The sequence below is a fragment of the Lepus europaeus genome, chromosome 16 (assembly GCF_033115175.1).
Source record: "Lepus europaeus isolate LE1 chromosome 16, mLepTim1.pri, whole genome shotgun sequence".
Lineage (NCBI taxonomy): Eukaryota > Metazoa > Chordata > Mammalia > Lagomorpha > Leporidae > Lepus > Lepus europaeus.
Window position 1 is genome coordinate 58,653,752 of NC_084842.1, and position 14,155 is coordinate 58,667,906.

General features: G+C 43.5%; 1 protein-coding gene across 3 annotated transcripts in view; it reads left to right on the forward strand.

The window, feature by feature from the left end:
* Positions 1 to 14,155, forward strand: part of SMIM14 (small integral membrane protein 14) — an 83,287-nt gene that overhangs the window by 22,365 nt on the left and 46,767 nt on the right. For all 3 annotated transcript variants that reach the window (XM_062212799.1, XM_062212797.1, XM_062212798.1), the window contains exon 2: positions 10,207 to 10,316. In XM_062212799.1, the coding sequence (XP_062068783.1) occupies positions 10,242 to 10,316 (75 nt within the window). In that variant the 5' untranslated portion in view covers positions 10,207 to 10,241. The remainder of the gene's footprint in view (positions 1 to 10,206; positions 10,317 to 14,155) is intronic.

Below are 14,155 nucleotides of genomic sequence, written 5' to 3' on the forward strand. Positions count from 1 at the left end.
ATATTTTATTATGGGATTTTAAAAATATACAAATGAAGGGCCAGCACTGTGGTGCAGCAGGTTAGAGCCCCAGCCTGCAGTGCCACCATCGAATGTGGGTACTGGTTAGAATCCTGGCTGTGCCACTTCAATCCAGCACCCTGCTAATGTGCCTGGGAAAGCAGTGGAAGATGGCCCAAGTGCTTGGGTCCCTGCACCTACATGGGAGAAGCGGAAGAAGCTCCAGGATCCTGGGTTCAGCCTGACCCAACCCTGAGTGTTGTGGATGTTTGGGGAGTGAATCAGCAGATGGAAGACCTCTCTCGTCTTGTCTCGTCTCGTCTCGTCTCTTCCCTTCTCTGTATCTCTGACTTTCAAATAAATAAATCTTTAAAAAATATAAATTGCAGAACATGTATAAAATCTCATAAAACCTACCAAAATGATACATGCATACATATAAGGGTGTAACTGCGTATAAAAAGACCTGAAAGAATTAGCACCACAGTGTTAACCATGGCACCTCTGGGGAAAGGAAGAATTAGTGATTAAAGAGTGAGGAAATGGATATTTTCAGTTTTACTTTATGTGTTTCTGGAGAGACCCAGTGATATCAATTGCTCTAATAAAAATGTATGATAATTTTGCTATTGTTACTATTTGCTGCTAAGTGTATTTGGCCTAATTGTGGCCTTTTAAAAAACTATTAGGCTGTTGGGTCGGCGCTGTGGCACAGCAGGTTATCGCCCTGGCCTGAAGCACCAGCATCCTATATGGGCACCGGTTCGAGTCCTGCCTGCTCCACTTCTGATCCAGATCTGTGCTATGGCCTAGGAAAGCAGTAGAAGGTGGCCCAAGTCCTTGGACCCACGCACCCACGTGGGGGACCCGGAAGAAGCTCCTGGCTTCGGATTGGCGCAGCTCCGGCCATTGTGTCCAACTGGGGAGTGAACCATTGGATGGAAGACCTCTCTCTCTTTGTCTCTGCCTCCTCTCTCTGCGTAACTCTGACTTTCAAATAAATAAATAAATCTTTTTTTAAGAAACTATTAGGCTGAGACAGAGATCCCATCAGCTGGTTCGTTCCCCAGGTGCCCAGAATTCCCAGGGCAGGGCCAGGCTGAATGAAATTGGGAGCCAGGAACTTAATCCTGCTCTCCCATGTAGGTGGCAAAGTCCCAGCTACCTGAACCATCACCTGCTGCCTCTCAGGATCCACATTAGGAGGAAGCTGGAATTGGGAACAGAGCCGGCTTCTCTGATAGGAAAAGTGGGCATCTTAAGCAGTAGGCCAAATGCCCACCCCTGAACCATTTTAAGTTTATTCCTGAGAAATCAAATCCTCCCTATAAGCATATAATTATTTAGCATACTTTTTTTTAAAGATTTATTTTATTTATTTGAAAGAGTCACAGGGTGGGTAAGGGAAGACAGAAATCTTTATCTCCTGGTTCATTTTCTAAATGGTTGCAATGGCTGGAGCTGGGTTGATCTGAATTCCAGGAACTTCTTCCAAGTCTCCCACATGGGTGCAGGGGCTGTCTTCTGCTGCTTCCCAGGCACATTAGCAGGGAAGTGGTCTGGAAGATGAGCATCTGGGACTTGAACCGGTGCCCATATGTGATACCAGTGCTTCAGACAGTGGCTTTATCCACTATGCCACAGCGCCAGCCCCTTTAGCATACTTCTGAAAAGCACTTTGTACTGAAATTACAGTAGCTCTTTTTCAAAAGTTGCAAGAATACTATTAAATTTGACACACAAACCCCCTCTCCTTTGATAGTCAAATTAGGTAAATTAAACCCACCTAGCCTGAGCTGGAGTGTTTAAGGTTCAAACAGCAAATGATGAATTGGTTAACAGTACTGGAAAACTCCCTCACCACATAAGGAAGCAGGATGACTTACAACTACCAGACTCCACCAGGGAAGATTGTGCTAGTTGTAAAAGAGAGAAAATTACCCAGATTTGTGGAATAAGATGAATTACTATTGCCTTCTCAGTGTGCACGGAACATTATGTCACTGCTTTTCTGTGCTACAAATTATTTAGGAGTGCATAGGTTTGAGAACTTCAGATGTGTGAATTTATAATACATTGAGTGCCACATAGAAAGTCAGCTATGGCCGGCGCCGCGGCTCACTAGGCTAATCCTCCGCCTTGCGGCGCCGGCACACCGGGTTCTAGTCCCGGTCGGGGCACCGATCCTGTCCTGGTTGCCCCTCTTCCAGGCCAGCTCTCTGCTGTGGCCAGGGAGTGCAGTGGAGGATGGCCCAAGTGCTTGGGCTCTGCACCCCATGGGAGACCAGGAGAAGCACCTGGCTCCTGCCATCGGATCAGCGCGGTGCGCCGGCCGCAGCGCGCTACCGCGGCGGCCATTGGAGGGTGAACCAACGGCAAAAAGGAAGACCTTTCTCTCTGTCTCTCTCTCACTGTCCACTCTGCCTGTCAAAAAAAAAAAAAAAAAGAAAGTCAGCTATGAACTATTTTGCTTAATATGTACAAACCCAGAGTTGGACTATTACCATAAATATTACTTACACTAGGAAAAGGCTGAAAGCTAAATTAAGTTCCTTTTAATGGAGAATTTCAAAATATGAAAAAGAATATTGCTTGAATCATTACCCATTCATTCAGTGGCCTGTTTACTTCATTGATGCCCTTAAATATTTCCCTCACTCCCCCTAGATAATTTTGAATTGTTTTAGTACACTGCTCATGGCTTTTTTTTTTTTTTTTTTTTTTTGACTTAGTCTTTCTGTGACCTGTCACACATTTTTGTCCTTGTGGGTCAAGCCTTTGACTTTGGTAGCATTGTTCTTCCGGATCAGAGATGCATGTTGAGGAGGGAAACAGGAAAGGCGCAAGCTTTGGTTTAAATTACTTTCAACCAAAAGGCTCTGTGATGCAGATTTACTAGAATCCTCATTTAGTCCCTGTACTGTGTGGTCCTCAGTGGACCAGCTTCTTACTGTCTTAGGAAACCAGACAAACATGGGATGAGATTGGTTTAAGTTCTTTTGCTCTGGCGCTTAGCTGCTGGTACAAATTGATAGTTGTCCATTATTTTTGTGGGTGTGCATAAATATATATATTAAAGGCATTTGGAATTTGTATGCTGTGAGATAGGAAATTTTTAAATTTTCATTTATTTGAAAGGCAGAGAGAAGGAGAGACATCTTCCATCTATTGGTTCACTCCCCAGATGCTCATAACAGCTGGGGTCCTGCCAGGCCGAAGCAAGGAGCCTGGAACCCAATCCAGGTCTCATGTGGGTGGCAGGGACCCATGTGCTTTTCCTAGATTTCAAAGAGCCAGGATTTGAACCCGGGCACACTGGTAAGAGAGGTGGGCATCCCAGTTGCCATCCTAACCACTGTGCCACATGCTTGCTCTGTCGCATTTTCATTCATACAACAAAGATGATTTTCAAATGGAAACTGTTAACCGAAAACTGAGTAGTACTTAGACAGCTCAAGTTTACACAAAGGAAGCTCCACAAAGCTTAGCACTATTGAGAAATGTCCTATTTATAAATAGACTCTCATTTTCCTGGAGGCTGCAACTTGAGAATAATATAAAATTCTGGTTTATTTACATGTTCCTGACATATATAGAGGCAGAGAAAGTAAAAGTCATCAGAAATTCAGTAAAGATTGACTCAGTGCTGTGGCTGAGCACTGAGGAGACAGTGGTGGCTAAGATGGGTGCTTGCCCTCAAGAAGTTGTATATGTGGAGGGTGGTGATGGGATCTAATTTTGGTAATCAAGTGGATTAAAAAGAGACTTCAATATCACGATATCACGGTGCTTTATCACTCAGATTGATAACAAGTGATCAAAACAAGACTCCCTTTACAAAGTCTGTACTAGTGATTTTTTTTTTTTTTTTTTTTTTTTTTTTTTTTTTTTTTTTTTTTTTTAGTAATTTCCATGTTCAGAGGCTGCAGAACTGAATAGGTATGGAGCATGCTGGAGTTTCAAATTCTTATTTAAAAGTCTTAGCACATTACATTAACCAACACTTGATGTGGGAAGATAAGAGAGGGAGGGAAGAAGGACCTTTGAACAAACTGAAAGCAGAGTTGAGAAACAGGCTTTCCAGGCTGAATTGTTTCTACATAAAAGGTAGATTGATTGCATTTACCTTGAGAGTTTTCTGTGTTGGGTATGAATGATCAGTTCTCTTAACATGAAGGCTAATCAACTTAAGAGAGACAGACAGACTGACAGACACTGGAGCCTCAGACAAAAATGCAGTGTTGAAAGTTTGTGTATGATGCCTCCTCCCTGCTGGGGAGTTTGGCTCTCTGCTTCTGTGGCCAGCACTCCCCATCTCTGGGCAACCATGGTGATTTTTTTAATTGTGAAATATGTGCAACATAAAATTTGCCATTTTGATCATGTTTTAGTGTACAGTTTCAGTGGCAATAATTATTCACAATGGTAGACAACCATCACCACTATTACCAAAACGTTTCCACCATCCCAGAGCACACACATTAAGTAGTAGCTCCCTAAGCCCCTTTCCGCCAGTCCCTGAAAACTACCATCCTATTTCTGCCTTTGATTTTACCCAGTGTAGATATTTCATACAAATGGGATCATTTGGTATGTGTACTTTCGTGTCTGGCTTGCTTCACTTAACTTCACATTTTCAAGGTGAACTGGTGCTATATATATATCAGAACTTCATTTCTTCGTATGGTTGAGTAGTGTTCTGTTGTGTGTGTACTTGTGTGTGTGTGTGCATAAAATTTTGTTGACTCATCAGTTGATGAACATTGAAGCTGCTTCCACCTTTTGACTATTGCAAGTAATGCTACTGTGAACATTTAACAATTATCTGAGTCCATTTTCCAATCTTTTGAGTATATTCCTAGGAGTGGAAATTGTTAAGTCATGTGATAATTCTATGTTTAACTTAATAAAAAAATTTTACGTGAGAAGCAGAGACAAAAAGAGGACTCTCATTCACTTTTTTGATCCCCAAATGCCTGTGACAGCTGGTACTGAGCCAGGGCTGAAGCTGGGCACTGGGAACTCAAAGCAGGTCTTCTACATGGGCGGCTAGAATCTAGTTCTTTGAGCCATTACCCCTGCCTCCCAGGGTGTGCATTAGCAGGAAGCTGGAGTGAGGAGCTGGATCTTGAACCTGGATAACAATATGAGATGCGAGAGTCTCAACTGCTAGAATAAACGCCCACCTCATATGCTTAAATTTTTGATAAATTGGCAAACTCTTCACAACAGGTACATCGTTTTACATCTCCACCAACTATCTTGGAAGAGACTTCAAAAAGTTCATGATAAATGTTATGAAAAGACTATGGAAGGAGGCATTCGGTCTAGCAGTTAAGATACCAGTCAAGATGCCCACGTCCTATGTTGGAGTGCCTGGGTTTGACTCCTGGCTGTATTCCTGATTCCAGCCTTCTGCCCCTGCAGACCCTGGAGGCAGCAGTGATGGCTCAAGTAGTTTGGTCCCTGCCACCCACAAGGTAGATCTAGATCTAGATGGAGCTCATAGATCAGCCTGCAACCTCTGGAGATGGGCCAGGTCAAAGCTACGGTCTATCTCCAGAGGTTGCAGGTGTTTGGAGAATAAGTCAGCAGTTGAGAGATCTCTCTGTGTGTCTTTTTTTTTTTTTTAAGATTTATTTTATATATTTGAAAGACAAAGAGAGGTAGAGACAGAGAGGTCTTCCATCTGCCGGTTCACTCCCCAGATGGCCGCAACGGCCAGAGCTGTGCCAGTCTGAATCCAGGAGCCAGGAGCTTCTTCCGGGTCTCCCACACAGGTGCAGGGGCCCAAGGACTTGGGCCATCTGCTGCTTTCCCAGGCCATAGCAGAGAGCTGGATTGGAAGAGGAGCAGCCGAGCTAGAACCGGTGCCCATATGGGATGCCGGCACTGCAGGTGGTAGCTTTACCTGCTATGCCATAGCTCTGGCCCCATCTCTCTGTGTCTTTGTCCCTCTTCTCAAAATGTTTTTTTTTTTTTCCTCAGAAGCCTTTTATTTAAGGTATACCAACTTCATGCATTTCATAAATATAACTTTAGGAACATAGCAATTCTTTTTTTTAAAAAAAATTTATTTGAAAGAGCTACAGAGAGGTAGAGACAGAGAGAGAGGTCTTCCATTCACTGGCTCACTCCCCAGATGGCCACAATGGCCAGAGCTACACTGATCTGAAGCCAGGAGACAGGAGCAGCTTCTAGGTTTCCCACACAGGTGCAGGGGCCCAGGGACTTGGGCCATCTTCCACTGTCTTCCCAGGCCATAGCAGAGGGCTGGATTGGAAGAGGAGCAGCCGGGACTAGAACAGGCGCCCATATAGAATGTGGGCGCTTCAGGGAAGGGCTTTAACCTGCTGTGCCACAGCACCGAACATAGTGATTCTTTCCACCCTACTCAAAAATAAGTTTTTAAAAGTTGTGCATGGATTTCAGGAATTTTTGGACCAGAGTAAACTCATATAAATGTGTAACATATCTGAACAGGATCTAATTTGAGGTGCTAAGAAGGGTATGCACCCAGATCAGTTGCAGTCAAGAGCAGAGCTTTTAATGAAAAATTTCAACAAAGGGGAACAAGATCCTGAAGCATTTCTTCCAAGAATTAGAATAGTGCATGAAATATGGCTTTACTGGTATGATCCAGTGATGGGGATGGCTGATAATATTGCTTGTAAAAAGTGTCACCGTGGCATTATAGGTTAAACCTGCATGCAGTGTTGGCATCCCATATGGGCACTGGTTCGTGCTCTAGCTGTTCCTCTTCCAGTCTAGCTCTCTGCTATGGCCTGGGAAAGCAGTGGAGGATGGCCCAAGTACTTGGGCCCCTGCACCCACGTGGGAGACCCAGAGGACGCTCCTGGCTCCTGACTTCGGATGGGCCCAGCTCCAGCCGTTGCAGGCATTTGGGGAGTAAGCCAGCAGAAGGAAGACCTTTCTCTCTTCCTCTCTCTGCCTGTAACTCTGCCTCTCAAATATATAAATAAAATCTTAAAACGTGTCCTTAATTTAAAGATGCTTATGTTGAACAAAAAAAATTATGTTTTTACTTTTTTAAATTAATTTTTGGGGGCCGACATTGTTGCACAGCAAGCTAGGCTGACGTTTACGATGCTGGCATCTCATATGAGTGGCAGTTCAAGTCCCAGCTACTCCACTTCCAATCCAGTTCCCCGCTGTGTGCCCAGGAAAACAGCATCACTAGTTTTCCATTATGTTTTCATAGTAATCCTAGTAGATGCAAAATGGTATCTCGTCGTGATTTTGGTTTTCATTTTCCTAGTGATTGATTTTTGTATGCTCACTAGCCATTTTTATATCTTGTTTGGAGAAATGTTCAAACCTTTTGCTCATTTTAAAATCAGGTTGTCTCTTTTGTTACAGGAGTGCTTTATATGTTCTGGATATGAAACCTGTATAAGATACATGATTTGCAAATATTTTCTCCCATTCTGTGCGTTTTCTTTTCACTCTTGACCCATTTATCTTTTATGGCATTTATAAGTTTGTATCTATAATTTAACAAAAATTTAGTGCCTGTTTTCACCATTGGAATATAAAAGCTGTTAGAGTAAGGATTCTATCAGTTTTTGTTCACTAAAAGGCCTAGCACAAGTGCTATTTTTTTTTTGAATGAGTGAAACTGTTCCATTTTTTAACCAAAGTGTTTTGTTTCACTAGCATTTCTTTATATAAGCATTAATTTCACTGCTTTTTTTTTTTTAAAGATTCATTTTACTGGGGCTGATGCTGTGGCATAGTGGGTTAAAGCTCTGGCCTGCAGCGGCAGCATCCAGTAGGGGTGCTGGTTCAAGTGCCAGTTGCTCCACTTCCAGTCCAGCTCCCTGCTAATGCACCTGGGAAAGCAGCAGAGGATTGCCCAGATCCTTGAGCCCCTGCACCCATGTGGGAGACCCAGAAGAAGCTGCTTAAAAAAAAGATTTATTTATTTGAAAGGCAGAATTGGGACTGGGGGGAAGAGAGGGAGAGGGGAGAGGGAGAGAAAAAGAATAAATATCTTCCATCCGCTGGTTCACTCCCCGAATGATCGCAAAGGCTTGACCTGAGCCAAACTTCAGCCAGGAGCCAGGAGCAGGGAAATGGATGGAACAGCCAGGACTTGAACCAGTGCCTGTATGGGATGCTGGCAATGCAGGTGGCCACTTTACCCTGTATGCCACAATGCTGGTCACACTCATTACTATTAAAAAAAAAAAAAAAAGATTTATTGATTTGAGAGGCAGAGAGCAAATCTGCTGGTTCACTCCCCAAATAGCTGCAACAGCCGGAGCTGGGCTGGTCTGAAGCTAGGAGCATCTAACAGGTCTTCCAATGCTTTCCTAGGTACACTAGCAGAGAGCTGGATGGAAAGTGGAGCAGCCAGGACATGAACCGGCATCCATATGGGATGCCGGCACTGTGGGCAAAGGCTTAACCTACTATGCCATAGCACCGGCCCCTCTCATTACTGTTTTTAAAAAACAGTTTTATCAAGGTATAAGCAACAAACTGTATATATTTAAATGTACAGCTTTTAAGTTTTGACAAATGTATACTTAATTCACGTATGTTAGGACACTCAAAGTTACCACATTGCTCAAAAATGCCCTATTCTTGTTTCCATTCATCCTTTTTTACTGTTTCTATGCTGGCAATTCTGACATTCTATCTTTTTAAGTTCAGTAATCTTTTCTTGTATAATGTCTAACATGCTGTTAAGTCCATTTAGTGTATCTATCATCCTGGATACTGCCATGTCTGTTTTCTTTTTTTTTCTTTTCTTTTCTTTTTTTTTTTTTTGACAGGCAGAGTGGATACTGAGAAAGAGAGACAGAGAGAAAGGTCTTCCTTTTTGCCATTGGTTCACCCTCCAATGGCCGCTGCAGCCGGCGCATCGCGCTGGCCAGGAGCCAGGTGCTTCTCCTGGTCTCCCATGTGGGTGCAGGGCCCAAGGACTTGAGCCATCCGCCACTGCACTCCCAGGCAGAGAGCTGGCCTGGAAGAGGGGCAACTGGGATAGAATCCGGCGCCCCAACCAGGACTAGAACCCGGTGTGCCGGCTCCGCAAGGCAGAGGATTAGCCTGTTAAGCCACAGTGCCGGCCTACTGCCATGTTTTTATCTATAAATTGAGAATTTCTTAGATCCTTCGTCTAGCTGCTCCATGTGATCCTTTTTTAGCTGCTTCTCCCTGGTGCCACTGGACTTGGCTGCGCTTTGGCCTCCCTGCAACTTGACCAAGAAAGTCCCCAGGGAGTAAACTGGGCCAATCATGGTGCTTGCCTTGGTGGGTCCCCATCTCTCAGGGATCTCTCTTCTTGGTTGCCCAATGACTAGCGCCTTAAAAGCCATTGTTTCTTGTATTTTGCCCACTTTTTTAAAAAGATTTATTTATTTGAAAGAGAGGAAGAGAGGGAGGGAGGGTGGGAGGGACAGAGGTGTTCCATCTGCTGGTTCACTCTGCAGATGGCTGCAGTGGCCAGGGGTGGGCCAGGCTGAAGCCAGGAGCTTCTTTCAGGTCTCCCACATGGGTGGCAAAGGCTCAAGTACTTGGCCATCTTCTGCCTTCCCAGATGCATTAGCAGGGATCTAGATCAGAAGCGGAGCAGCTGGGGCTTGAACTGCCACGCGTGTGAGATGCCAGCATAGGGTAAATCTGGTTGTGAGTACACTGCCTTATTTCTTTGAATTCTATCTTGTTTCTCTTCAATCCTATCTTCTCTTTGATTTTTAGAACCTGTATAGCTGTTTCCTGTCCGTTGTCATTAATTTCCCTCCATAACCCTTAAAATCATTTTAGATACCTCTTCTCCTTTTTTTTTCCCCCAGACAGCTTCCTTGGTGTAGGGTAAAGGCTGCCTTTAAAGGAGCTAATAAAATGAACTAATTTAGTAATTAGGCTGAGTAGAGTGTGGCATCATCAGCATCACAGGTGGTGACAGTTTATGCCATCCAAAGACATTTGTTCATATTTGTAGGAAATTGGTCTGATGGTAGTAGGGTGAGCACTTTTGTAAGTTCATAATTCATATGATAAATGCATAACTCATTTAGGATCAGTAATTAACAGGCACAGATCATTAGTAAATATGAACTATATGCAGTTTACGAAAACTTACAGATCTGTGTAAGTACAGTATATGCTTTTTCATAGCTCAAGAAAAAGAATAACTCTGAATGGCAGTCTTACACTATTTTTTCTTCTCCCTAGATTTAAACAGTCAAGTAAAACCAAGCTGGGTAATCATGGCAGAAGGTGGATTCGATCCCTGCGAATGTATTTGCTCCCATGAACATGCAATGAGAAGGCTGATCAATCTGGTGAGATGAGCGGGGCAGTCACGCAGACCTGATCCCTACCCCGTCCATCCTGTTTTTGTGAAAACGTTGTTTGTTGGAGGATTCTCATCTGACGGTCTCTAAAAAGTTTAAATTCAACAGTGGTTTAAGTCATAATGATTAAGATGTTTGCCAACAATTCTTTTACTACATGAAAACAGATTATGGTCTTTACGGGAGACTGACATTGATGAAATTTACCACCATGGGTAGATAACACTTCACGGACAGTGTTTTCTACCCTGTGTTAATATAATATAAATGCATTGTTTTTAGCTATGTGGAGCTTCTTTGTCTGCTAAGCTGCTATGAAGTCTCAGTTTCTGTTAGGATATGGTTCAAATCCTCCTCCATCCAACCTCTGATATGACAGAAAAAATTTCTGGGTAAGGCAGTTCCAAATCTAAATCGTTTGACAGAGGTAGATTTCTGAACAACAAATTTTGGATTGTCTCATTGAATCTATTGTAATGAAGTTAGAACTGGAAGGTTTTTAAATGTGTGTGTGTTTTTTTTTTAAAGATTTTATTTATTGGAGCCAGCACTGTGGTGTAGCAGGTAAAGCTGCTGCCTTCAGTGCCAGCATCCCATATGGGCACCAGCTCAAGACCTGGCTGCTCCACTTCTGAACCTGCTCTGCTGTGGCCTGGGAAAGCAGTAGGAGATGGCCTAAGTCAAGTCATTGGGCTCCTGAACCCATGTGGGAGACACAGAAGAAGAAGCTCCTGGCTTCACATCAGCGCAGTTCTGGCAGTTGCAGCCATCTGGGGAGTGAACCAGCTGATGTCAGACTCTCTCTCTCTGCCTCTGCCTCTGCCCCTCTGTAACTTAAAAGATTTATTTACTTACTTGGGCGGCGCCACGGCTCACTTGGCTAATCCTCCACCTGCAGCGCCGGCACCCCAGGTTCTAGTCCCAGTTGGGGCACCAATTCTGTCCCGGTTGCTCCTCTTCCAGTCCAGCTCTCTGCTGTGGCCCGGGAGGGCAGTGGAGGATGGCCCAAGTCCTTGGGCCCCTGCACCCACGTGGGAGACCAGGAGGAAGCACCTGGCTCCTGGCTTCGGATCAGCGCGCCAGCCGTAGTGGCCATTTGGGGAGTGAACCAGCCAATGAAAGACCTTTCTCTCTGCTTCTCCCTCTGTCTGTAACTCTGCCTCTCAAATAAGTTAATAATTTTTTTTTTACAGGCAGAGTTAGAGAGAGAGACAGAGACAGAAAGGTCTTCCTTTTTCCATTGGTTCACCCCCAAATGGCCACAAATGGCTGGAGCCAGCTGTGTCAGAAAAGGAAAAGCCGGGACTAGAACCGATGCCCATATGGGATGCCAGTAGGTGGAGGATTAACCTACTGGGCTACACCACCGGCCCTAAATGGAAGGTTTTTAAGACATTCTTAGCTCATGAGCTTAAACACAGTACTGTTTAGATTATACTATATACTCTTTAATGCAAAAGGAGAAATTAGATTATTAACAATAAAATGCATTCTCTTTTTGAGGTTTAATTATTCATTTGAAAGGCAAAACAACAGAGAGGAAGGGACAGAAAGATCTTCCTCCTACACTTGTTCATTCCCAGATGGGTGCAGCAGCGAGGTCTGGGCCAGGCTGAAACTAGGAGCTTCATCCTGGTCTCTCATATGGGTGGCGAGGACTCATATACTTGGAGCATCTTCCACTGCCTTCCCAGGAGCTTTAGCAGAAAGCTGGAAATAGCCAGGACTTGACCTGGCACTCCAGTAAGAGATGCCAGCATCACAAATGACAGCTTCACCCTCCGCGCCACAATGCCAGTCACAATAAAGTACATCTTTATTATACCTTATAATAACCTTTTATTGTTGTTTTAAAATATTCTTGAACCAAGATGTATTCTTGTGAACTGGTTAATAAAGGCAGATACAAACCTTTTCTCAAATATTCTAATTGGTGGTACTTAATAAGTAGGTTTTCTGCTGACTCAGTACCTCCATAAGTAATGATCAGAAGTGTATTTTTTATAAATACACTTTCTTTTTGAGAGTCAGCATATACTAAGAATTAGGATTCTTCAGAGTGCCTTAAAAGGAAAGGAATAAAATAAGGACTTGTAAATTAAACCAGACTCTTGAGGACATAGAAATATAATAATAATGTCATATTTCTGAGAACTTGATGTAAAAATAGATGAGTTCCAGGAGAGAATGTTCTTGAAAATATTTTCTGTTTATTAAGTAAAGAAATGATCAGTTTTGGGTATAAATTGAACCAAAATGAAAACATTTTCAAATGACTGTACTGTTAGGAACAAAATGTAGCCTTATAATTTTTTTAATGATTTATTTATTTGAAAGGCAGAGCTACAAAGAGGCAGAGGAAGGGGGGTGGAGAGAGAGGTCTTCCATCTGCTGGTTCACTCTCCAAATGGCTGCAACAGCTGGAGCTGCATGAATCTGAAGCTAGGAGCCAGGAGCTTCTTCCAGGTCTCCCATGCAGGTGTAGGGGCCCAAGGACTTGGACCATTATCTACTGCTTTCTCAGGCCACAGCAGAGAGCTGGATTGAAAGTGGAGCAGCTGCGGCGGCCATTGGAGGGTGAACCAACGGCAAAAGGAAGACCTTTCTCTCTGTCTCTCTCTCACTGTCCACTCTGCCTGTCAAAAAAAAAAAAAAAAAGTGGAGCAGCTGGGTCTTGAACCAGCACCCATATGGGATGCCGGCCTTCCACGCAGGTGCAGGAGCCCAAGGGCTAAGACTGTTATTTACTTCTTTCCCAGGCCACACCAGAGAGCTGGATTGGAAGTGGAGCAACTGGGTCTCGAACCCGTACCCATATGGGATGCCGACACTGTAGGCGGTAGCTTTACCCACTACACCACAGCGCTAGCCCCTAGCTTTGTAATTTTTTTCAGCTTTTTTTTTTTTTTAAAGATTTATTTATTTGAAAGAACTACACAAAGAGGAGAGGAGAGGCAGAAAGAGAGGTCTTCCATCCAATGGTTCACTCCCCAATTGGCTGCAACATCTGGAGAAGCACCAATCCGAAGCCAGGAGCCAGAAGCTTCTTCTGGGTTTCCCATGTGGGTGCAGAGATCCAAGGACTTGGGCCATCTTCTACTGCTATCCCAGGCTATAGCAGAGAGCTGGAACAGAAGAGGAGCAGCCGGAACTAGAACTGGTGCCCATATGGGATGTCGCCGCCTCAGGCCAGGGCGTTAACCCGCTGAGCCACATCACCAGCCCCAGCCTTGTACTTTAACTATGAGAAATGTCCCCAGGGATCAATTTTTAATAAGGGTTATTATCTATCTTTAATCTTTAGTATTTTGAATTTAGTAGTGTGCTTTTTTCTATTAGCGCTGCTACTTTTCAGAAACAGTTGAAACTAAGCCCTGTGTTTGGTCATCCCCAGTGTTTTTCTCTTACCTGTGCTTTGGTAGACTGTCAGGGAAGCTGTGTTCAATTGTGTGTGTGCATGCCCAGCAGTTTATGCTAATCTGTGCTAAATAGAACCTTGTTGATGACAGCAGTAATTTGTAATTTCATCACAACAGGTTTTAGAGTTTACAAATCCTTTATAAGTTCAAATTTTTATACTGTATATAGCCACAGTCTGAATTACTGATGGGTGATCCTGTCATTAGTAACACACTGATAGCAATATTGAAGATTCTATAACAAAAACTCATTTGATTCTGTATGGGAATTTGCTGATTAGGTTTGTTAAACATTTCTTTGAATTGTGCTTTGAAGCTTTAATTCCATGCATTTTTCTTCTTGTTTTATTTAAATTCACAGTCCAGTGGTATTACTGAGCCAAACCTTCTCTGTTGATACCTAAATGC